The 25,792-nt window shown below is 39.7% G+C and overlaps 1 protein-coding gene across 1 annotated transcript in view; it reads left to right on the plus strand.

The window, feature by feature from the left end:
- MALRD1 (MAM and LDL receptor class A domain containing 1) overlaps window positions 1-25,792 on the plus strand; it is a 3,217,568-nt gene that overhangs the window by 1,184,084 nt on the left and 2,007,692 nt on the right. Inside the window, exon 14 of the mRNA XM_044065510.1 lies at window positions 2,088-2,376. Coding sequence (XP_043921445.1) covers window positions 2,088-2,376 — 289 coding nt within the window. The remainder of the gene's footprint in view (window positions 1-2,087; window positions 2,377-25,792) is intronic.

The following is a 25,792-nucleotide window of genomic DNA, read 5'->3' on the forward strand; positions in this document are numbered from 1 at the left end:
GATGTTATCTGATGAAATTCATTGTGTATTGTGGATGAACGAAAGTGCTAACAATATATTTCTGGGTGTTCTTGGAGCTGTCTTCTGGCATCATTTGCATTCATAAAGTGTGTGGTAATAGAACACATCTTGCTCTATATCTAAACACTGACTCTGAATTTAGTTTTTCCTCACAATTCTTGAGCAAAGAGGATGGGAGGGATGTTTTCTCTTTCTCCATCTCTCTCTCTTTGTCTACAAAAACGTAAACACAGCCACAGACATACACACACACACATACACACACATGCACTTACACACCTACAAGCAATTGTGTCCAACTAAAGAAAATAATTTGATCGTAGGTAATTTTATTGATCGCTGTCATTATTTTTTTCTTTATTCTTTCACATCACTAAGTGTGTGAAAGGGATTGTAAACAGCATGCCCTCGTAACTGCTCCTGCAGTTACATTTGCTAATTGAGTTTTTTTTATATATTTTTTATATTTATTTATTATTTATTTATTTTATGCTTGCTAAGCAAAACAGTGGAGTTTTGCACGTGTAAAAAACACGGCAGCAACTTGCTCTTTTAGGTCATGCTTCACAACTCAATATGTTGCTGTGAAGCAACAGGCTTGTTTTTTACCAGGCAATGTCTGCACATTAATACCCTGCTGGAGAATGTTTGTTCTCCAATAGGGTACTGACGTATGCTTTGCCCATTATCTAATGTGATTTGCCTATCTGGTCCCACATAAGATGTGCTGGATTTCTCCCACTCATAACTGTAACTGACATCTATGTGGTAGACAGGTATATGTTATCTTATGTGGTTATTGTGTCTCAAAATGAAACATCAGTGACTACTCATTTTATCCTGCCCATATTCTGCACATCATATAGTCTTTTTAGATATAAACACTTGAACTTGGAAAATGTTAACATTCTGAATATGCACATAAGGAGGATACTTTTATTACTGTCATTGCAACTACAGATATTATATAAAGGTATTAGTACAGGAATATTTCATCCTCATTTCAACTATACATGTGGTAGAGATATTTTTTCTAAATATGCAGACTTTGAATATATATATATATATATATATATATATATATATATATATGTATATATATATATATATATATAGATATAGATATAAGAAGAGTCATGGACATAGTACAATGAGAGTTTCATTTTTACATAGATTATTTTATCATATATAGCCTATTTTTTCAAATTGCTGTTCATTTTATATTTATGGTCATAAATAGTTTAATACAAAGTAAAAAAATATAGCAGCAACCCATGAACTTTGTAACATATGCCTTGGAGGGAAAAATCCCTGAATATCCCTGATTAAGCCCAGATGAGCTGGGATCAATTAGTATCCTATGTGCTGAAGCAGTCAAAAAGGGTAGATAGGAGAGAACAGTTAACACTGCCTTGTCATATCTGCAAGGAAAAAGCTGGGTGAGTCTTATGCAATGGTGATGTTGTGCTGAATTGAATACAGCCTGCCGCCTGGAGACTTGTTCTTGTTCCTACTGAACTGTGGTATACAGTATCCTTCTGGGAAGGATGGGTAGGATTTGCATACATCCTCTGTAGGTAAAGGCATAACAATCCTGTGCAGACGTCACCACACACAGAAGCTGCCAGGAATGAGGATTTAGGCCATTAACTACAGTACACCAAAGGCTGTCTGGATGACAGCTTCCTGTGATTTGCTGTCCCTAATGAGTGGCCTAACTGATTGTGAAGGTGCTAATGACTGACAACAGCAGGGCTAAATGAGTGAAAAAGAAGCATGAAAGCCAATAACAATATATAGGCACAAGTATATACACAACACTTTATCTGTAACACAATATGTGCAAAAACTCTGGCATTTACAACAGTGTATTCAACACGTGAAGAATGTAATACTTTTAATTCCTGTAAATAACATTTTGACTAATCCACAATGTGTGATTCGCAACAGATGAAGCAGGCAAGCCATATTATTACAAGAAAATCAATAAGATGAAAGTATTGACTTTGTTCTACATTTTAGAAGTATGTTTATGATCTAATTTACTATCTTTGTTTGGATTCTAGATAACTTTTTTCTATCACATGTTTGGCAAAGGTATTGGAAACCTTGAACTTTACATAGTAACAGTGGAAAATCAGAAATATTTGCTCTTCAACCTCAGCCGAAGCCAGGGAAATTTTTGGCAGAGAAAAGAAATTCTTCTTCAAAGTAAAGATGATTTTAAGGTTGTCTTTTTGGGACAGCTTGGACCTACTGGTAAAGGTGACATAGCACTTGATGACATTTCCTTCAGCAATGGATGCATTCCATCTTTCTCTTTGTTTCCTGGGGAGGACACATCATCCCCTACAGGTATGGCTTTAACAGAATATATAATTATGATGTATGTCTAATCACAAGAGCATGCTAACATAGTGAGATACTGTGATACACTGTAGAAGAAGTACATTAGGATCAGTGATTTAGTGCTGTACACTGGCTGCATTCATGGCTGCTGATGTTATGCATTTTTCCTTTACTGGAAATGTATGCTCAAGAATGATTATTATTGATGGGCAGAACAGACAATCCCAACAGCTATATTAACTACTGAGCACATTTAATATATGGGAGCAGTTGAATGCGCTTATGGTTTAGGTAAGAGGATAGTGATGGAAAATGAACAATTTGAACGCAATGAGCACAATAAACATCCAATAGTTCTTTTAAAACAGACCATTTAAAAATGCTTCTACATGTCATTCTCTATACAAGTTTCACCATTTTGTATGTATGCTAACAAGATACATCACATTAAACTGGAATTGCTGACAGTTTCTTTATGTTGTATGAAGTGTATATGATTTAGGTTTAAAATGGTTATACCTTAAAATATATAGGGTTACCAGCCAGCTGTAAAAAAAAAAAAATAAAAAATATGGTAATAGTGTGCAGTAACTTGAAGTTAGTGGCCTAACATGCATAGTTTTCTTTCAGTTGTTATTGTGAGTACAGAAAGAGTAAGCTGTTATGTCCCTTAATTATTTATCTGTGCAAAGAATAATATAATGTATGAAGGCACTGGGTCAATCTCTGCAGGGTTACATGGGATGTATGAAATGCTTGTCTATATTTGTATATGTGTTAAACAATTGTTTGCAGATAACATGAGCAACACATTTCATATCACTCTGAGACTGTAGGGTCTGTCATGACGAAAAAACTATTGCAGATAAAAACATAGCTGCAGTGAATATTGTTCTTTGTCATTTATTTCATAAGACAGATCCATCTGTGATTTTTATGTTTTACTTAAATTCTTAAGCAGGGAATCTTGGTAGTTAACAGTTAAGCAAAAATAGTGACATGCCTCACCTATCCTAACTAGAATTCAGAAGTAAACCTCTTCCATTAATTGCATGCAGCTAAACTTCATAAGAATGAAAAAATATTACTGACAAAACACAAGCAGCATGTGTTATTTCTAAAATATTCTCAGACATGATGGCAGTTAAAGGGCAGCCATAATATACTTTCCTGGATATGGTTACTGTATGTATGTTGCCATTTAATTAGAGTTGTTGAAGAGTCACTGGGAAAAATATCTAACAAAGAATATGAAAAACCTCCTATACCCTAAAATTCAAGTAGAAAAAAAACAATCAGGGTTAAAACTGTTCTGAGATTTTAGAATGGATGGGTCATATATTAGATGGTTAAAAAAAACTGTGAAGGGGATCAGTGACATCTTGTGAGAGGGTGTGCTTCACTGATATGGTTTCTTTCAGAAACAGGCCTAACCAACATCTGTGATATCAACACAAAATTAAGGAGGTTGAGTCAGGCTCTGCAGAAAGGGCAATTGAGCCCCGGTTGCTACTCAGGCAACAGGGTTTCAGTTAATGGACCCAGCACTGGAAGATCAAGTGCGGGGGTAAAAGAGGGAGGGAGAAGAGTCAAGGGGACATGGCCCTCTCCCAGGATAGGTGCAGAGGACTTTGGCAAGTATGATTTCTCTGATGAATGTTGGGGGAAACCACTTTGTGTTCTTCAGAGTTATTGGGTAAGACTGAACAAAGGACACATCCCCTGAGAAAATAAGGCTGATCGTCCTTTACATTCTGCCCATTCCATGCCCCCTTCTCTTGTTCAGGCAAGTGTGCACAAGGATTTTAAGGCAAAATCAGGAAAAAGCATGCACCATTCCCCATGTGTGTTTTAATGATAGGCTCTCCTGCAGGACTGTCACCACTGTTATGGAGGATGGATGGACCAAGTGACCAGAAGTGAACTGGTGACCAGCAAGCAATGGGAGCAAACTGTGGTTGAAAATATAAGGAGGAGGAAGATGAGGTAGGTCATGTGTCATTCCATCCAGAGGTGATCTCACTGGCCATCTGTTGCTTCCAATTTTCTAGCAGTGCCCACAGGTCTGTTTGAAGCTGTGTCAGTGTCACATTCAGTATTACCGGTATAAGCCCCAGACCTATGTATTTAAATCTTAAGCCAACTGTCGTTCATCTACTGCTTATAATAACCATGTGAAAACCCTGAAGCTTCAAGCAATTTCACAAGTTCATAGGATCATAGATAGAAAACAAACGTGATCTCATAGGCCATAAACAACCTAGGAAATGTCCCACTACTTTCCATCACTATCTGTGCGGGACAGATGTGTGAGACAAGGAATACAATTTGTATTCTCATTTGTTTGTCTAGTTTCTTTTTTTTTTTTTTTTGAAAAGGTCTTAGGGGAGCTGCTTTGCAGTGACATATGGAATAAGCTAATTTCATAGGCTGGGTTTCTTTGTAAAAGATTTTGATCCCACCAACATATTTTCTTTAGATTACAGTGTACAATTAGGTCCCTAGAGTGACTGTGTGTGAGGCAACCACTTTTTCAAACACAAAAGAGTTCAAGCAGCAAAGGATCATTTGCTGCCTTGTTGAAAAGGTAGAAGTCAATAAACAGCAATCAGTAAGAGAAAGAGTCTGGGCAGAGTCTAAATAGGTAGAACATGATGTCAGTGAACTGGAATCACACTTCTGTAACTATACCAATATGGATATTTTCAAGGGTCAGGAAGGCTTCTTGGGCAGACATTTTGTTTAGGCTTCTAGTGCTGAGCAGTGTGACAGGAATATTGGCTTGGCTGGAACTTATTATTTAGTAGGCAGAGGAAACTAATATTCCCTAGGTGGATAGAGAATGTATAGTCCAAAATGCAGAAACCTTGAGGGAAGAATTGCAGCCTTCCATAGGAAAGTGAATAGGATGATCTACCATCTGTCTCAAAGATGGAACACAATGGAGCCCTGCAGTGAGTAGGGAAGTGATGTGTCTTCATTGTCCCACCTACCTAATTTACAATAATTTACTAAGACTCAAAGTGGTTCAATTGACAGACTTTCCTTTTGATGTATAGCTTCTTTACTTTAGGATCATCAAGGTCAAGGTCTGTGCCTTCATTTGTTTGACAAAAATGGTCTCCCATTGCTGAAGACTATGCATCTTACATGGTAGCTAGGGTTTCTTCACTGCATAATATGAAAAATTGAACCTCAGTGGGAATGAATCACCTAAATCTAGGGGACCACAATGTCTTCATTCATGAATTAAGATCCAGATCAAAGCACATTTCTGATTGGTTGATTTGTAGAAGATGACAGAATGATCAGTCGGATGACACTTTGGAGCAGAGAATTGATGATGTAAATATATAAATATATTTTAAAGGGGAATTTTTATTGTAAAATACTTCACCCTGCTGATAAAGGTGGGTAAGCTTGGGATTTGTGAAGATGATTCAAGCCAGAGCTGAGCCAAGGGTCCGGCTAGTCTCTCAGCGCCCAGTAAGGGCAGAGCTGGAACAGACAATTAGAACAGTAGCTCAGTTAAAAACAACTATGTCTGGAAGTTCAGAGCAAATAATTTAATTAAAAAACTATAGTTACAGCCAAATACACATTAGCATTGCCAGCATTAACTGGTTAATGAATGAATGTTGACAGTTGTTAATAACATGTCCTAACAGCTTACACCCTGCCACCCCCTTTGCCATGCCCAAACTAATGGTCTGCTGACAATGAAAATTAGGAAAAAATATAATAAGCATAGCGCAGAAGTACAATACTTTGCATGCATGACCAAGAATGTTGCCCTGGCTAGTAGAAAGAAATTCATTTTTTCACCTTGTGTCTAATGATGATTTAGTGCATAGCAGCTTCATCATCATCCTTTCCAGGAAATGGTCAAACAGCACTAAGTTGAAAACTAAATACACTGTGCAAATGAAATAACAAATGCCTTGTGAAATGCTGGATTATGTTACTTTTATGTAAGAAGCAATATTTCAGTTTCTTTAAGGCAGCCCACAATAAGAGTAAAATGTAAACATTATTCTTAATTAATTTATTTTATTATTTATTTATTTATTTACATTTGTTGACAGGGAAATTCCGACTGGACACAGGTCCTTTTTCAGCGGAGGTCCAGGGAGAAAAGCTCCACAATATAGATGAATTTAAGTATATGATTACAAGAAGTAGATGTAGTTGCATGTATAAAAGTAACAGTAATACAATCCTAGTTCACGATGAATAACATAATACATACAGTACTCACATAACATCTGTGCTATCTAAGATGGCATGTATTCTAATAATTAAATAGCAACTACAGTAATATGTTGCTGTTTCATATTGTGATTGGAAAACACATATGCTGCCCCCAACAAGACATAACACTTTTTTTTTGCTAACAGTGATTATATCATGACCTTGGACCTTCCTGTACAAGATGCCTCCACACCCCTTCCCCAAAAGGCAGCTCAATTCTGTGCACATCTGTGATGCTTGATGGTGAGGAAAGTAAAACAGCTGCAACAATATTAGAATAATTTCAACATATTGACCTGGGACATGTATACTGAATGAACAGGTCAACAGACAGCAGTTACTCAAAAAAAAAAAAAAAGAAAACCTTGAAATTGTGGCTCGGCTCTGTCTCAGGTCTTTAACCTGCTGGTTCATGAGCCAGAACTCAGCTTCTAGTCAAGCTCAACCCAAGCTTGAATCAACTCTGGCTTGTCCATGTTCATCTACTGAATTGTGTTGTGGAAATACATTGCCACAGATATCTAATAATCCTACAGAAATGACAACGAGGAATTCACAAAATGAAGATGATTGCACTTGGGTAGGAAACGATATGTATTTAAATCAATATTTGGTTGCTTTTTTGCTAATGACTATATTACCTTTTTTAGCATGAGCAAATACAGTTTTTAAAGGAGAATAACATAGGCTTTGAAAGTCTGCACATATGCAGTGTGACAGAACGCAAGCATAGCTTGGATTTTTGAAGTTGTATGCCAACTTCCAGAGTGAAGACTCCACCACAGACAATTACAGTTGCCAACAATCCCATACAATGCATGGTTTACCACAATATGACTTTTCTGTACTACCAAAAAAAGAAAGAATAGCTAAGTATATAAAGCCATATACACTGATACACATGGCATTAGAAATTAGGCTTCTAACACCTTAATGCAGACAGCAAATAAATAATTGTAATAAGTTAATCTTGGTGTGTATATGTTGTAGGCCTCGCTTCATTCATGCATCCGAAGTAGCTCTCACATCCTTACATAGCTGTGTCTTTAGTAATTCTTAAAGTATATAGAAACATATTTCACAGTACATAAATTTAATATATTGTCTCCAACATCTTTATTTTCTTTCTGTACTTAAAGTTGAAATAAATTCAGTCTATTATTTTCCCACTTTTGCATCATCGTTACTTTCTCAATTTTCCATTATGTTCTGCTTATTTATTTGTTTGCAGTTTGTTGACCAGCTCCTTTCCAGGAGATACCTGAGGTGGTATTCAAACTGACTAGGGGAAATGTGGTCATAGAACCACAGAATGTCCCTCCTCTTTTTTTGATAAGTGCCATATGATCGTCTACATCCCTCTGAGGTACCACCGACTGAGGAAAATGGGACCTTGGTTTAACATGTCATCTGAAGGATGCCATTATCAGGAGTGCTGCACACTGCACTGCAGTGGCAGCATTAAAGCATTAATCCTAACACCTAAGATGGGAATGGAACTCACAGCCTTTTAAATTTACAGTACCAATAAGCAAGTGAGTGACTCACTGAACCAATGAAACTGCACTGAAGAAATAATTCTTAGTGAAGCTAATGGAAGCCAGTGCTGATATATATTTTCTTCTTTTGCATAAATAAATGCACACACATATTCAGGTTTCACCTTCAAGTTCTGTTTTATAATCGCAGCAAATTTTCTGTTTGATACCATCTCGGAACCTCATTTGTAAATAATATACAGTATACTGTTTTATGTCTCTGACACAATATCCACATAAAATTTCCTCAATGCTAGGATGCTTTTAAGTATCTCACCTCCCAAGCTTGTAGATTCCAGTGACTCAGGTTCAAACTTTGTTTTTGCTTGATTTTGAACTACATCTCCAAACTTCTACTACTTTTTCCACACAGTCCAAGGCTGTCTCAAAGACTTCAGCAAATATCATACTGCTGCCCTTTCAGTCTCCATTAGTACCCGCTATCTTCCTAGAATTGCAGCAGCTATAAAAGCAGCATTTGTTTTGCTGTCCTTACCAACATCCTTACAGACACATTCAATGACTTGATCTGTTGCTTCACAGATTTCTTTCTCCTTTCCTTTTAGTATCATACTCCACTATCCTTTATTAATCCTGCACCGTCAGTGAGGAACATTTCCAAAAAAAACACTAATCGTGCAGTTTAAACAGTTGGCATACCTGTTATGAATATCTGTGCATTAGTTGGCAAAGAATACCAGAGTGCTAAGCAATTACAGAAATTATACCCAATTGCACCTGTGCAAGGAAGAAGTGGTTCATGGACCATTACACCATTAACACAGCACTGCAGAAAATTGCAGTGTGTGAGTCAAGCACATGACCTGGACTGCTGGCTGAACTTAATATTGATAATGCCCACCATTTTGGGAATGCAGCCTAAGTTTGGCATCATGCACAGGTCTTTATTTATTTATTTAATGGATTTCTTGACCAAGAAAGATTATTTGAGTGTGAAACCCCTTTACAGTGAAGGCCTGGGAAGAAATGCTCCCCAAAAAACATATACATGAAAAAATAATATGAGCAATATATTTCAAGTGATTTACACCAAATCATACGTATATGCAATATATGCTGTATAAAGTATCAAACAACGTATGCGATACAAAAAGAAAAAGACAAGTAACTTTTAGTTATGTACTCACCATAACTTCAGATGTTTGGGTTCCATCTCGTCTACATTCTGAATGATGGGTTCGGAGCCGATACCTCGGCTCCGACTCGGCACGCTTATGCTATAGAGCGAGGCCTCTTATTGGCTGAGCTTTCTTTATCCCAGGATGCACCACCACTAATCCCCCAGATCTTGTTTGTCCGCATTCATGCACACATGCACAGCTTGTTTATATAACATTGTTAGATGTTTCAAGATGAAACAACAGGATTCGGACCTTCTGATATCCTCTGATCTCAAGGAAGGGAAGGAGGGTGGGTTATAGGAATGTAGGCGAGATGGATCCCAAACATCTGAAGTTATGGTGAGTACATAACTAAAAGATGTTATGTGATCCGATCTAGCCTACATTCTGAATGATGGGACAGCGCCCTAGCACCTAAATCCTGGGTGGCTCATTGGAAAACACTCCTGAGCACTGTGGAACCAAATGAAGCTCGTCCTCTAGATGCCACACCTAATTTGTAGTGAGAAATGAAAGTATCTTGGGGAAGACCATGTAGCCGCAGCACAAATGTCACCAATAGCAAGCTTAGAATGAAATGCTACCGAAGTAGCCATAGCCCTTGTAGAATGAGCCTTGACAGAGGTGGAAAGCTCCTCGTTAGAAAAATATAAGCTTGAGTAATACAGTCCCTGATCCATTTGGCAATAGTGACCTTTGTGACTCGTTGCCCAATTTGTTTTCTGCAAAGGACACAAACAACTGATCTGTATTCCTTGACTGTTTGGTCCTATCCAAATAAAAACGTAACTGCCTATGGACATCTAGTGTGTGGAAAATAAATTCCGCTTCATTGGAGTATTTTGGGAAAAACACTGGGAGTTCTAATGACTGTTGTAAGCATAAAGTAGAGCAGACTTTAGGAACAAAAGAAGGATTTGGTCTGAGAAACTCTGTCTGGATGAAAACCAAGTACGGAGGTTTTACTGACAAAGCTTGAAGTTCTGAAACCCTTCTGGCTGAAGTAATTGCCACTAGGAAAGCTGTCTTCCATGATAGAAACTTTAAATCACAGGTAGCTGCCGGTTCAAAGGGGGAAGAAGTTAAGGCATGTAATACTATATCCAGATCCCATGGAGGTGCAGGATGAGAAACTGGAGGTCTTAATAGAGCAGCACCTTTCAAGAAGGTCTTACACAACCTGTTACTCATTAAATGTGGGTCTATGGATTCATGAAAGTTAGAAATTGCTGCCAATTGTACTTTGATGGTAGAAACAGAAGAGCCTTGGTTGAAAAGAGAGGTTAGGAACTTGAGTACTTCTGCTATGAAATGGGGTCCAGGCCCGGAGTTGAGCCATATAGCAAATCTTTTCCATTTGCTAGAATAAAGTTTCTTCGTGAGTCGACTTGTGGGCTGAAGACAAAATGCACTACCTCTGGGTCTAGTGCATGTCTCCTGACTATGGTTGGAAGAGGAGGAGCCAGGCCGTCAATCTTAATGTGTGTAGGGACTGGTGTAGTAGTCCCGACTGATGAGTCAGTAGGTCTGGGATCTGGTCCAGGAACCATGGACCTTCCAGAGCATGTTTCGAAGATAGGGAAACCAGACTTGACGAGGCCAGTAAGGAGCAATTAAGATCATCTTGCTCCCTAAGAGAGAAGCCTTCTGAATTACCTTGGGTAGTAGCGGAACTGGAGGGAAGGCATAAAGCAGGCCGGTGGGCCAAGGATGGACTAACGTGTCCATAGGGCTCTTCCCCGGAGCCGGGGATAGGGAGAAAAAATCCTTGCACTTGCATTCAGAGGAGTGAAGAGGTCGCAACAAGGAACTCCCCATTCGCTGAAAATCTGTCTTGTAATAGTTATGTTCAGAGACCACTCATGAGGAGAGAGATGGTCCTGCTCAACCTGTCGGCTACGACATTGGATTTGCCCGGTATGTGAGTTGCCACTAGGAAGCGATTGGTTGAGATTGCCCATTCCCAGACCCTCATCGCTTCTCTGCAAAGAGGATAGGATCTGGTCCCTCCCTGCTTGTTCAGGTACCAGACAACTGACATGTTGTCCGTGTGAACAGCAATTACGCCCTGAGGGAGGTAACAGTGAAGGGCTTGAAGGGACAGGAGTACTGCTCTCATCTCTAGGATGTTGATGTGGAGAGGTCTCTTCCGGATGCCATTTGCCCTGGACTGACCTGCCCAGGGAATGCCCCCCCACCCCATCTGGGAGGCGTCCGTGGTCAACGTGGCTGCCGGAGGAGGAAGAGCAAAGGGTCGTCCCTGATCCAAATTGGAAGACACTAGCCACCAGCGAAGGTCTCGTCTGCAAGATTCTGTGATCCATATTAGATGATTGAGAGGGAGTTCCTGAAAGGACCATTGAGTTGAGAGAAGCCACTGGAGGATTCTCATGTGTAACCTTGCCAAGGGAACTAGCAGAACTGTGGCAGACATCGATCCCAATAGTTGCAAGACCATTCTGGCTGGGGCTTTGGACTTGGGGAGTAGGGCTCGAACCTGACTTTGTATGATCTGAATTCTGTCTGCAGGTAGATAGACCCACATCTGGTTTGAATCTATCCCTGCCCCTATGAATTTTATCCTTTGAGATGGCCGTAACACAGACTTTGGCCAATTGAAGGTGATTCCTAGGAATTGCCCAGTGATGTTGTGGCCTGCAGGCTCTGTAGAAGTAGATGCTTTGAGGTGGCAGTTGAAGCCAGTCGTCTAGATGCGGAAACACCTGGAATCCTAGACTCCTCAAGTGAGCAGTCACTACTGCCAAGCATTTGGTGAACACCCTGGGGGCTGTGGTGAGACCAAAGGACAGCGCATGAAACTGAAAATGACTGCTTCCTAGGCTGAAGCGCAAGTGGCTCCTGGATGTTTGATGTATTTTGATATGGTAATACGCGTCCTTGAGGTCTATGGAGCACATCCAAACACCTTTCTCCAACAACGGGAGAATGGTTTGTAAAGTGACCATTCGGAACTTGGACTTCTTGACTGAACGGTTTAGGTTGCTTAGGTCCAAAATGGGCCTCAAGTCCCCGGTCTTTTTTGGTACTAAAAAGAATCTTGAGTAAGTCCCTAATCCGATCTGGTCTGCGGGGACCGGTTGGATGGCTCCTTTTTGCAGCAGTTTTGAAATTTCTATGGCTGCGGTATCCCGTTGACTGGGTGGCGGGTCCGGGATTCTTTTGGACTGAGAGGGGGGACAACAGAATGGGATGGTGTAACCTCCGGCGATAATTCGAAGCACCCATCGGTCCTGAGTGATCCTTTCCCAGGCCTTTAGGTGCTTCGAAAAACAACCCCCGACTGGCTCCGGAGCAGCACAGCCAGGCAATCCCTCAGGGACTATGAAAAGTTGAGGAGCCACGAAAGGACTCGCGGTCTCCAGTGTTGCGGGGGCCTCTGCCGCCTCTGGGACAGCATCTTCCTGATGAATTTCCCCTCCTCTGCCTCTGGAGGGGAACCTTCCTGCTGAGAGGAGTAAGACTTCTGCGATCTCCGAACCACATCTTCCCTCCTCTTTTAGCCTTGGAATAAGGCCGAAGGGAGTGGAAAATCGTGCCCACGGCAGTCAGAGTCTTACCCTCCTGTTCACAGCGGGTAAGTGTGTCTTTCACCTTGGGCCCAAACAGGGAGGACCCATCAAATGGGCCGGCTAATGAAGACTTGAAGGCCTCCGTGAAAAATGACACAGGCGAAGCCAGGCTTGCCTCAGAGCACAATGCCTGTACCTGCAGCTCTACTCGCCCCTCGGCCGCATCTGAGATGAGCCTCATGGACGAGTTCGAGATGGATGACATCGTAGCCAGCTGAGATCCAACCGTCTGGGCCAGCTCCTCAGGCAGGTTACCCAAGAGGGTATCGGATAGCTCCTAATCAGATCCCTCTGGAATCTCGTAAAGTGCGTTAGGTAGTTCAGAGACCTCAAAGTAAAGGCAGCTGAACTAAGGGTGCGCTGCACCGATCCATGCTCCTAGACTCCTTATTAGGAGGATGGACGGACGTAGAAGCCTCTGCTACATCCTGCTGTGTAGCAGATGCCACCACCATAGCATCCACAGCCACACCTTTCATGAGGAACTCTCTATCTGGAGGTGCTGATGGAAAGTTGTTTGGACGTGCGGGCACCTGTTCCACAGAGTCGGGTGTTCCCACGCCTTCGACAGATCAAATCCAAGAGCTCGTTGAAGGGCGGAGACACCCAGGAGGCGGAGGGCTGAGCCCCGAAGGCCTTCAGGAACACTGACTCATCAGCAGAGGGAGGTTTGGACTGCCAGCTGCCTCGTTGTTTTAGGGCTTCAAGGATGTCTGCAAAGGAGACATCATCCGAGGACGACTTGGGGACCCCTCTGCATCATCGAGATTTTGAACAGGTCAACAGACAGCAGTTACTCAAAAAAAAAAAGAAACCTTGAAATTGTGGCTCTGCTCTGTCTCAGGTCTTTAACCTGCTGGTTCATGAGCCAGAACTCAGCTTCTAGTCAAGCTCAACCCAAGCTTGAATCAACTCTGGCTTGTCCATGTTCATCTACTGAATTGTGTTGTGGAAATACATTGCCACAGATATCTAATAATCATACAGAAATGACAACGAGGAATTCACAAAATGAAGATGATTGCACTTGGGTAGGAAACGATATGTATTTAAATCAATATTTGGTTGCTTTTTTGCTAATGACTATATTACCTTTTTTAGCATGAGCAAATACAGTTTATAAAGGAGAATAACATAGGCTTTGAAAGTCTGCACATATGCAGTGTGACAGAACGCAAGCATAGCTTGGATTTTTGAAGTTGTATGCCAACTTCCAGAGTGAAGACTCCACCACAGACAATTACAGTTGCCAACAATCCCATACAATGCATGGTTTACCACAATATGACTTTTCTGTACTACCAAAAAAAGAAAGAATAGCTAAGTATATAAAGCCATATACACTGATACACATGGCATTAGAAATTAGGCTTCTAACACCTTAATGCAGACAGCAAATAAATAATTTTAATAAGTTAATCTTGGTGTGTATATGTTGTAGGCCTCGCTTCATTCATGCATCCGAAGTAGCTCTCACATCCTTACATAGCTGTGTCTTTAGTAATTCTTAAAGTATATAGAAACATATTTCACAGTACATAAATTTAATATATTGTCTCCAACATCTTTATTTTCTTTCTGTACTTAAAGTTGAAATAAATTCAGTCTATTATTTTCCCACTTTTGCATCATCGTTACTTTCTCAATTTTCCATTATGTTCTGATTATTTATTTGTTTGCAGTTTGTTGACCAGCTCCTTTCCAGGAGATACCTGAGGTGGTATTCAAACTGACTAGGGGAAATGTGGTCATAGAACCACGGAATGTCCCTCCTCTTTTTTTGATAAGTGCCATATGATCGTCTACATCCCTCTGAGGTACCACCGACTGAGGAAAATGGGACCTTGGTTTAACATGTCATCTGAAGGATGCCATTATCAGGAGTGCTGCACACTGCACTGCAGTGACAGCATTAAAGCATTAATCCTAACACCTAAGATGGGAATGGAACCCACAGCCTTTTAAATTTACAGTACCAATAAGCAAGTGTGTGACTCACTGAACCAATGAAACTGCACTGAAGAAATAATTCTTAGTAAAGCTAATGGAAGCCAGTGCTGATATATATTTTCTTCTTTTGCATAAATAAATGCACACACATATTCAGGTTTCATCTTCAAGTTCTGTTTTATAATCGCAGCAAATTTTCTGTTTGATACCATCTCGGAACCTCATTTGTAAATAATATAGAGTACTGTTTTATGTCTCTGACACAATATCCACATAAAATTTCCTCAATGCTAGGATGCTTTTAAGTATCTCACCTCCCAAGCTTGTAGATTCCAGTGACTCAGGTTCAAACTTTGTTTTTGCTTGATTTTGAACTACATCTCCAAACTTCTACTACTTTTTCCACACAGTCCAAGGCTGTCTCAAAGACTTCAGCAAATATCATACTGCTGCCCTTTCAGTCTCCATTAGTACCCGCTATCTTCCTAGAATTGCAGCAGCTATAAAAGCAGCATTTGTTTTGCTGTCCTTTCCAACATCCTTACAGACACATTCAATGACTTGATCTATTGCTTCACAGATTTCTTTCTCCTTTCCTTTTAGTATCATACTCCACTATCCTTTATTAATCCTGCACCGTCAGTGAGGAACATTTCCAAAAAAAAACACTAATCCTGCAGTATAAACAGTTGGCATAGCTGTTATGAATATCTGTGCATTAGTTGGTAAAGAATACCAGAGTGCTAAGCAATTACAGAAATTATACCCAATTGCACCTGTGCAAGGAAGAAGTGGTTCATGGACCATTACACCATTAACACAGCACTGCAGAAAATTGCAGTGTGTGAGTCAAGCACATGACCTGGACTGCTGGCTGAAATTAATATTGATAATGCCCACCATTTTGGGAATGCAGCCTAAGTTTGGCATCATGCACAGGTCTTTATTTATTTATTTAATGGATTTCTTGACCAAGAAAGATTATTTGAGTGTGAAACCCCTTTACAGTGAAGGCCTGGGAAGAAATGCTCCCCAAAAAACATATACATGAAAAAATAATATGAGCAATATATTTCAAGTGATTTACACCAAATCATACGTATATGCAATATATGCTGTATAAAGTATCAAACAACGTATGCGATACAAAAAGAAAAAGACAAGTAACTATTTGTTTGCGTCTTTCGGCTTTTCCCGGTTAGGGGTCACCACAGCGGAACTCCGGTCCGCTAAATGATTGGCAGTAGAGTTTTACGTGCTGGCTTGCTGGGCCTAATGCACAACCTTCAACGAAGGAACGCCCATTCACGCATGTCGCCACACAGAAGACGCTCTAACTGAAAATCGAATGGGCAACGTCTAACTGTGAGGTGCCAACGCTACCGCAGACCACCACCACAGTAAAAAGACAATTATACAATTCTTCCTCTAAAACGTGCACGCTGACTGGCCAGCCCAACCAGCGTGCCCGTTGTAAATCCCTCAATATACTAACCGAAAAAGGTCCGGTCGCCCGGACTTTTTCCGTTAGAGTAAAAGATTGTCTCGCTATGTTAAAAGAGTTTAACATAGCGACATTAGGTTTAAAAAAAGCAACGCAGATCTCCGCTGCTTTTTTTAAAGCTGTCTCGCTATGTTAAACTCCTTTAACATAGCGACATAGTGTAAAAAGCAACGGAGATGTTGCGATATCCGTTGCTTTTTTTTTTAAACCTGTCTCGCTATATTAAATGGGTTTAACATAGCGAGACAGCTTTAAAATAAGTAACGGAGATCTCCGCTGCTTATTTTAAAGCTGTCTCGCTATGTTAAACCCATTTAACATAGCTTAAACAGTAAAAGCAATGGAGATCTTGCATTCTCCATTGCTATTGCCCACAGCTCTGATGTACTGCGTAGGCATGCGCAGTACATCAGAACTGCCATGAATACCAGACAGCTGCGGAAGGGCAGCAAAGAGGTATTATACAATGCCATTATTTAAGAAAAGTAATTATTTCTTTCTTAAATAATGTCATTAATAATAGCAATAACTCACTTCTGGTGTAATGCGATTTAACCACGGTTGTCTTTTGTTTGGTCCCTCGGCTTCGCCCTCGGGACCAAACCACGCCAACCGTGGTTAAATCCCGCATTACCCACACCCAGGCGTAGGTTATTGCTATAGTAACTATACCATACATAAAAAGCACATAGTTATAACATATTGTTTTGGATGAGCCTTTTCATGTTAAGATTCAAGTAGAAAATATTGCCTTATTGAGGGTGGTTTATGATGGAGAAAAAAAGACCAGAAATTTGTTGGTGAAGGTTTGTTATGGTGATAGTATGGTAAGATTATTGCAGTTTTCAGAACAAAATTTGTGAAGCTGAAAAGTATTAGGAGGAGGAGAAGAAGATGGGGCAGTCCAGGGATTGTTTTGATGGCTATCTTGGAGAAGAGATTTACAGAGGTCTGAATTTATTAGGACCATGAAGGAACTGTGGTATTGTTCATGTTTAAGAAAGAAAGTCTTGAAATTCCAGGCTTTGGCTGGATAGTTTTACAATAGTACTTTACCTGTGCCATTACTAGATTTTGAGTTGAGAAGAAGGAATGTATCCGTGGAGACAAAGTTAGTGCTACTGGAGGATTAAATAATTCCCTGACTTGTTGAAATGTTAAAAATAAAAATCTGCATAATATCTTTCTTTTCTCTTAATGTCTTTTTCTCCTTGATGTTTTTACACAATAAAGACACCGTTTCTGCAGTGCCAGGTACTCTTGACACTGAAGTCTATGGCAGTCCTAATTCCACGGCATAGTAACGCAAAGATCTCTGTTGTACAAATGAAGCCACTCATTAAATATGTGCCTGCCTGTTATAGGGGGTCCAAATTTTTGGTGGTAGACAAAAGATGAAACCACTTAGAGCAGATACACTACTTTCAAAGGCAGTAGGATTGCTTTAATTCAACATTAACAGTCCCAGATAATTGTCTTGAGTTATGTTTTATCTTAGTCCTTAAAATGGGTCTACTTTATGCGCTCGAAACACGAAGAACCCGAATCCAAATAGAGTGACACATAAAGAACGAACCGCGAATACGTCAAATGTACTAAAGCGCAAAATTTAAAACCTTGAACCATCATAGTCTGCCAATCCACCACCCGCAACACACTACTTACCCAAACACATACATACACTAACCAAAACCCTACTTCTAACCCTAAATTAAAGCATCAAAACCCTACTGCTAACCCTACACTAAACCCCACATACACAACTATCTATGCACTATCCTTAACCACTCCCTAACCCTAAGGTCCTTAACTACCGCACACTTCCCCTACAGAGCTATACCCAAACAAACTAAATATTCCACACACATACACTTAACAAAACCCTACACTAAACTTTACATACATTACCTACGCAAAACCTTACATACACTACCTACTTATGCACTTACCTTCTCCCCTCCCTAACCTAAGGTCCATTACTATCACACACTTATCTTATGGAACTATACCACAGATGGGCCAACTATGCAGATTCGATATTCCACTTTTGTGGTTTTGTTCGACGTATTCGCGGTTCGCTCTTTACGTGTCGTGCTATTCGGTTTCAGGCTTTTCAGCTTTCGAGTGCGTAAAGTAGACCCCCTTAAAAATAACCTTCACATTAACAACTGCGAGTACTTTTAGTTTCAGCAACTTCCGTTTCCCATAGAGCACCAGCTGCTTGTGCAATAGTTACTCTCGTCTTTGAATTTCAGTTCACTCATTGTAGTGACACTCCCTGTATTTGCCTCAAACTTCAGATGCATGCTTCCTTTTTATTTATTTTTACTTGAATAGCATTATTTTCTATGTTTTTGCATATGTATTGCCATATTGCTCAAAAGATATTTTTGTTCCCTGGCCTCATTATTGACTTCCTTCATGCCTACACCAAGTTAAAAAAAATGTGGTGAGCTGCAATACCATGTTTTTGGATCATGTGTAAACTGATGTAGCATGCTATACAGACAAGCATGTACAAGTAGAACCCTACATTTGTAAAAACGTTCATAGTGTCCCTAAGAATTAAAAAAAAATACAGTGGTAAGATAAATCCTATTCAGACTCCTGGAGCATAATTTTCCACACTACTGTGTGGTAGGATATATCCCTGAATATAAGATCCCATAATGTACAAGTATCCACTGTTATTTTTCCACAGACATGACCACATCAGGCCTGTAGCTCACTTTATAAAAAATGGATGAATAGTGTATTGTCTTCTTTATGTCTGATGGGTCATAATATATGGGTCAGGTATAATGAACTTCACATGTGTCTTAAATCTTTTGCATTTTCCATGCTCCCTTCCATTACTATCCTTATGATTAGTATGCATTCCACATGTTGGTGCATTATCCAATTCATAGATAATTGAGAGTCCATATGCTGTGTGCTCAACTACAGATTGTAGTCATTTGTAATACTATGTCCAGTTAGCCATCATGTCTCAGTCTCTTAGGACTCTCTCACTCTCTGGAACCAGTAAAATAATAATTTGACCCTGTGTAGGCCACCCTTTGGAATCTCAAACAGTGAAAGAATTTTCAGTAAAACAGCCCCTTCTAACTGGAACCAAGTACACACAGAACTCTGAAACATGACAGACTTCCCTGCACAAGAATGATCCCTCTGTAAATATAGGCCCACCACCCTCACCAGACTTATATGCAAAGCCATGGAGCATGTCAGACCAAAGCGCATTAATACAGATATTGGAAACTTAACTGTTCTAGACCCGCTCAGTTCAATTTTGTCAATGGCAGGTATTGTGTTCTCAACATAATAAGATGCTTTGAGAAAGCTTACAGAGGCTGTGGATAGTGGGCAGTTTGTGCCCACTGCTGCTGTAGTGACAGTGGTACTACAGGTGCTGTGCTTGCCTTTGGTGCAGAGGTCTATGTTCTATTCAAGTAACTCAGTTGCTGAAAATACAGTGCAGCATTAGAGGTGGAGGAGTGCTCCACTCGAGTGTGCTGTCCTTCAGATGAGATGTCAAACTGAGGTCCCATCTGCTTGAGTTTGTAGTAGTTCAGGTGGATTTAAAAGAACCATGACACCTATCAAAAGGAGTAAAAATACTACCCCAGATCTCACCTGAAGAGAAACCATTAGCCTAGGTGGACTAACCTAATCAGCAAAGGAAAAATAAATTAAAATAAAATACAATATCGCATCCTGTCCTTGACTTTTGATAATATATTCTATGCTGGTATTATTGAAAAAGATATAGCCCCTTAACTTGTTCACTGGATTGCAAATCGACTACACTACAGATCTCAAACTGTGAAAGTTGTTGTTTTCCACTATGAATGTAAAATGTAACTGCAATAGGCCTCAGTGCTGAGCTCTAACCTGTTTGGCATTGATTTTACAGATGTCCAAGCCAGTATCCCATAAGAGAGGGGTTGACCGAGTTTGCTGATGACAACAAGGTGGGTATCATCATCCACTAATCCAGTAGAAATTAATGGCTCCAGCAGGGGCAAGAGTATGGACATACTCGGCATACCAAAAAATGATCTCATGCAAAATGCAAAACATCTGCTCCCCATCTCATGCGTTATCAATAATGTTTCTCTTCAGATAGGCATGGTCATAAGAGAGCTGGGTGCTTGTGTGAACATCTCTCTCTCTCCCTTTGACTCTTTAATATCTGATTATGGTGTTTCCACCATAATCAGGATATCCGTCTGTCTTGCCCAGTGAAATTCTAATGGAATATCCTGAAACTACAACAAAGTTATCATATCTTTGTAATCTTGCCTTATTATCCAGTCAGTGAATGCAATATCCCCTATGGTACATACAAATCCAAGCATGCTGCTTAACTGGTAAGGCACTAAAGATTTCAGACCAACAAAATGTAATTCATTAAACTATCCTGATAGATTAGTACAGCTGTCCTTATAATCAGCAGGCTACTAATTGTTTTGCGGTAATATATGTCTTACTTTTCAAGCCATGAAAGACACAATCCTATCTGACCTGCTATTTCTTCACAAAGCCAGTAGCACTAGAAATATTCACACAAGGGAACTAAATCTATACTAATAAACAAGGGCAGGGATATGTTCAAAACTCAATATATTTGTAGCCTCTGGAATAAGTTTACACACTACTTTATTATTTATTTCATTTGGCATGTGTTTACTGACAATGTCTGACTGGACCAAAAAGTGCCATTTTTCAGTGTTGGCCTGGAGAGAAAAGCTTCACAAGTTGCAGAGATTACAGCACAATACTAATAAAGATTGCATTTTCATTACACAATCTAAGCAGTTTTAAAAATTACATACATAAAATAAAATAAAATAGAAGCTTAAGCTTTGAAATAGCAGATGTATTGAACAACTGATCATCATCATGAGTGTGGCAAGAAAAATACAAGCATAACTAATGCATTGTGGTGCCTGTCTCGTAAGCTGCAGAAAAAAGAGCTTATGAGGGATGAGACAGTGTGGAAAACCATGGAAAAAGGTAGGAGAGGTAATTTAGTGTGGAAGTAGAGAAGGAAGGGGAAGGAATACAGTGTGGAAGTAGAGGGGGTCAAACAATGCAATCATTTTGCTATTTTTAAGGCTAGTCTTGAAGACTGGTTAGGTAAATAAAAATTTACCCAGGCTCAGGTAATCATGGATAACTCTGATTAATTTGGGATGTGAGCACTATTAACTACTCAAAAAAAACTGGCAAGATCTTTTTTTATGTGCGCCAAATTAGGGAGTAGAAAGTGATGTCCTCTTCACAGAAGGCCTCAGCAGTGCTGCTCTGATTTAGCATGTTTTCTTACATAAAAATTAAGCTTGTCCATGGGTTAGAACTGATTTTTGCACATTTACCAGCCATGAATAACTATTTTTCACTGGGTTTATTAGGCCAAGTGAGATTTATCTTTATTCCGTAGGTATATACAGCACATACCTTTCTTAGAATGATTTTCATTTTCTTTAATTCTTAACTTCATTTTGCACCAAAAAGCTGTTTCGGTATTTTGCAATATTTATTCCACGTCTGGATTTTCCTATCAAATGATGGTAGTGTGTCGACAGTTTTCAGATTGTTCTGTATGATTACATTGCCTCCAAAGTGTTAAGTACTGACATTTTTTTGTCATCCTGATATTTTATTGTAGAAAATAAAATCAGATTCCCTTAAAATATTCAGAAGCTGTAGTACGAAGGGACCAGCATGATCAAGTCAACAAGAAGAAACGTTTTATTAAAGAAGTAGATAATGAAACATGTTTGGCTGGCTCTAAAACAAAGAGTAATAGAATTTTTTTGTAAAATAAGTACCTCCTCACTTGATATCATACAAATACGCCTACTACAGTTTAGTGTCCCATCAATCTCGGCATTTGATCCAAATGCAGTAGAATATGTGGTCTTCTTTGATTTTAAACATGGTAGTTGATACAGTACATCATAAAAGTTTAGGGAACAAGCTATCATAGCTTGGACCTGTTTCAATATTCAATGTGGTTTGTTAAACCAAACTCTAAGCCCATGCCATACCTCATTACTGGATCAGACACCATAAGTCACATCTAGTCATCCAGGCTTCTTTTAAATAAACTAATGGCTGCTTTCTTGCTAATTTGCAAAAAGAGAGCAATCCACTATAGATCTCTTCTGCAGCTGAAACCTTTATGCGTTAATAAGAGCATGCACTAGGAAACTTCAACAAGCAAATTCTTAGTATCCTGTTCATATTATTTCATTTTAATACCGCAAATAATAATGGTATCAACATTGTTTATATATGTATACCTAAGTTTGACAATCTGTAGCAAATAGTAAACAGATACATTTTTGACAACCTGCTCCATATTTTAAGTTTCTCAGTCCTTCTATTAGTCTTGTGTAGTACCTTCAAATTCTCTCCAACTTTTTATCTGTTTACAGGTATAGTATTCACTTGTTGGTCACACTATTGACTTATAAACAAGAATTAGGATTTATTTACACATATGAAATTTCTATAATATTTTTTATCACCCCGTAGCATTTCCTTATAGATCCGTGGGTGATTACTTGGCTAATAACACCAGGGGGCTTTTTTTTTTTAAAGCCTAGCTGTGCTTTCTTAGGTAAAAAAAAATCAAACCCTGCACCTTCTGTCTGTGAGGCTATCACACTAACTATCATGCCAGTCTCCAGTCCCTTGTAATTTCCACCAAGTTAATATCAAATAACAATTCTTTTCCAATCCTAATTCTCAATTTTTTAATATTGTTGACTCATTCTAAGATCTTATTATTTATTGCATAAAAGTAGCAATGATTTTTCCCACCAAAGTGAATCACATTGGATTTTTTAGCATTAAACTCCATACTTTATTTTATCTTTTATCTTTTATTTATATTTTATATTATGTTATCTTTTATTTATCTTTGACTTTGACGTTATTTCAGTTATATCTCCAAACTGTCCAAACATTGCTACAAATAATACTGATCTTTTAAACTTATAACTCCTGATTCTACCAACATATTGTCAGGAAACTTACTGGACTGAATGTCACTTTGCAGAAGTCACACATAATGATGGCAAACAATACAAGACCCAACACTGACTCCTTTGGAACCCCTGTGACAACTATTTTTGATGATGATACAGCATCCCTTATTTTTGCCCACATGCTCTATTTTCTAACCTATTACTAATTTATCAAATGACATGCTGCTTCACCTTTATTGTTGCTATTATTCACAAAACTACTTCATGTTGGACTGAATTAAATGCCATGGTCAAGTCCAAATGCAGTGTATCTACTGGGAGCCTTATATCTAATGACTTCCAAACCACTTGGTAAAACATATTCAATTAGTTAGACAGGATCCATGTTGATCTAAACAATTTTCTACAATTTGTTCTAGTTCTATGATATTTAACCATGTTATCTATTCTAGGGATACTTTTAAATAACCAGCAGAGAGAATGCTTTCTTCTTTTTCTTTTTTTTCAAGTTTTCTAGTCTACCATAGTCATTAAAGAGCAGTTTGCCTTCCATGGACACTAGCAACATACTGTTCTGTTAAGTTCATAGGTTCATAGGTGTGTACTAGGCCAACAGCTCTGAAGCCTTCACAAGCCTAGCCCACAGTAGTGCCCTAGCATCATGCCACAGTTAGGTCCCGGTGCCTCTATCAAGTAAAGCCACTGTAGTTATCCCTGGGATGAACTTTCTATTTCCCATCCACTCATCAAGATTTGTCTTGAAAAGGGCCAGTGAGGTGCTCTGCTTGACATGTATGGGAAATCTATTCCATAGCATGGGCAGCCTCTGGGTTATGAACCTGTCCCTTCAGCATGTTCTGTTGATATTGGTCATGAGGTTGAGGTACCTGGAGCGTGTGGTGCACACAAATTGGGATTTCTTTAGGTGTAACATTTCTAACAGGGCAGGGTCATACATGGCTTTGTAAGTCAAGCAGAGATTGCCTCTTAATAGACGATGTGAGGGAGAACAAATCTGAAGTTTTTTGAGTCTGTCCATGTAGGGCATGTGTTTAAGGTCTCGGATCCTCTTCATGAGGTACTTTTGTGGCCTTTCCAGCTGTTGCAGGTGTTTAGTAAGGTACATGTCAAATGGGGCATTATACTCAAAGATTAGTCTAATGATGGAAGAGTAGAGAGAGATGATGACCTCTTTCTTCCTGGATGCAAACCCTTGGCAATGAGATGTGCCACACAGAAGGACTTTCTGACCACAGTGGCAATGTGGTGGTCGAAGGAGAGGTTGCTGTCAAGCTGTGTCCCTAGAGCTCTTATAACACCATAAGTGTTCAGTTGGTTACCATCAATGTGGTAATTAGTGGGAACTGAGTTTTTCCCAAAGAGAATGATAATGCATTTTTGGCATTAAGCTTAAGGCCATGGTTTCCACACCAGTCATTGGTCTCAGTGAGGCCTTTCTGTAGGATGTCTACATCACTTGGGGAGTTAATAATGCCTCCCAGCTTGCAATCATCAGTCAACTTGGTCAGCCAGAGTCCGTCCGTGTTAGCCTGGACTTCTGAGGATTAGATGCCAAACAGGAGAGGAACCAGGACTGATCCCTGTGGGACTTCACTCGTGACTGGTTGGCAGTCTGACTTGGAGTCTGCTACTTTCACACTGTGGGTTCTATCTGTGAGCCAATTTGCAACCCACCTAGTGATAGAGGGGTCGATGCCTAGTTTGGTGAGTCTGTCAATAATTCCTGAGTGAGGAATGGTATCAAAGACCTTGGCCAGCTTGAGGTAGGCTGTATGAACTGCCTTGCCCTCATCCACAGCTCTGGTGACTGACTCAAAGAAGTCAACCAGGTCGAGCAGGCCTGATCTACCCTTCACAAAACCAAACTGCATGGGATCCGGAGTTTGGAGATTTCCTATATCCTTGTTAATTAGATCCATGATGATGCACTCCATAGCCTTACAAATCAGACTTGTCAGGCTAATGAGGCAATAATTCCCAGGGTCTGTAGTTGATTCCCCTTTATGGAGAGGGATGACTGTAGAAGTGCGCCATTCTGTAGGGACAAAGCTTGAAGTCAGGCTGTGATTGAACAGGGCACACAGGTGTGGTGCCAGTTCACTTTGTAATTCATATAGAACACAGCCAGGGATATTGTTGTGTCCCATGGAAGCTGTATTCTAGGCCTTGGACAATGCATCTTTAACCTGTGCTACATTAATGCTGGGTGCCTGGCATTCTTCTGGTATTGTGATTGGCCCTTTAGGAGGGGAGAGAGGGGTAAAGTTGGCAATGAATCTTTTGACCAGTGTGTTGGCAATATCTGTTGGCTCAATATAGGAGATACCATTGTGCAGAAACTCAGAGCAAATCTGGGTATTGCTGGGGAGATTCTTGATATAACTGTAGAAGACTTTTTGGTTGTTTTTAGTGTCTGCAGCAATTA

Source organism: Protopterus annectens, chromosome 3.part0 (genome assembly GCF_019279795.1).
Source record: "Protopterus annectens isolate FY-2018-M chromosome 3.part0, PAN1.0, whole genome shotgun sequence".
NCBI classification, from domain to species: domain Eukaryota; kingdom Metazoa; phylum Chordata; order Ceratodontiformes; family Protopteridae; genus Protopterus; species Protopterus annectens.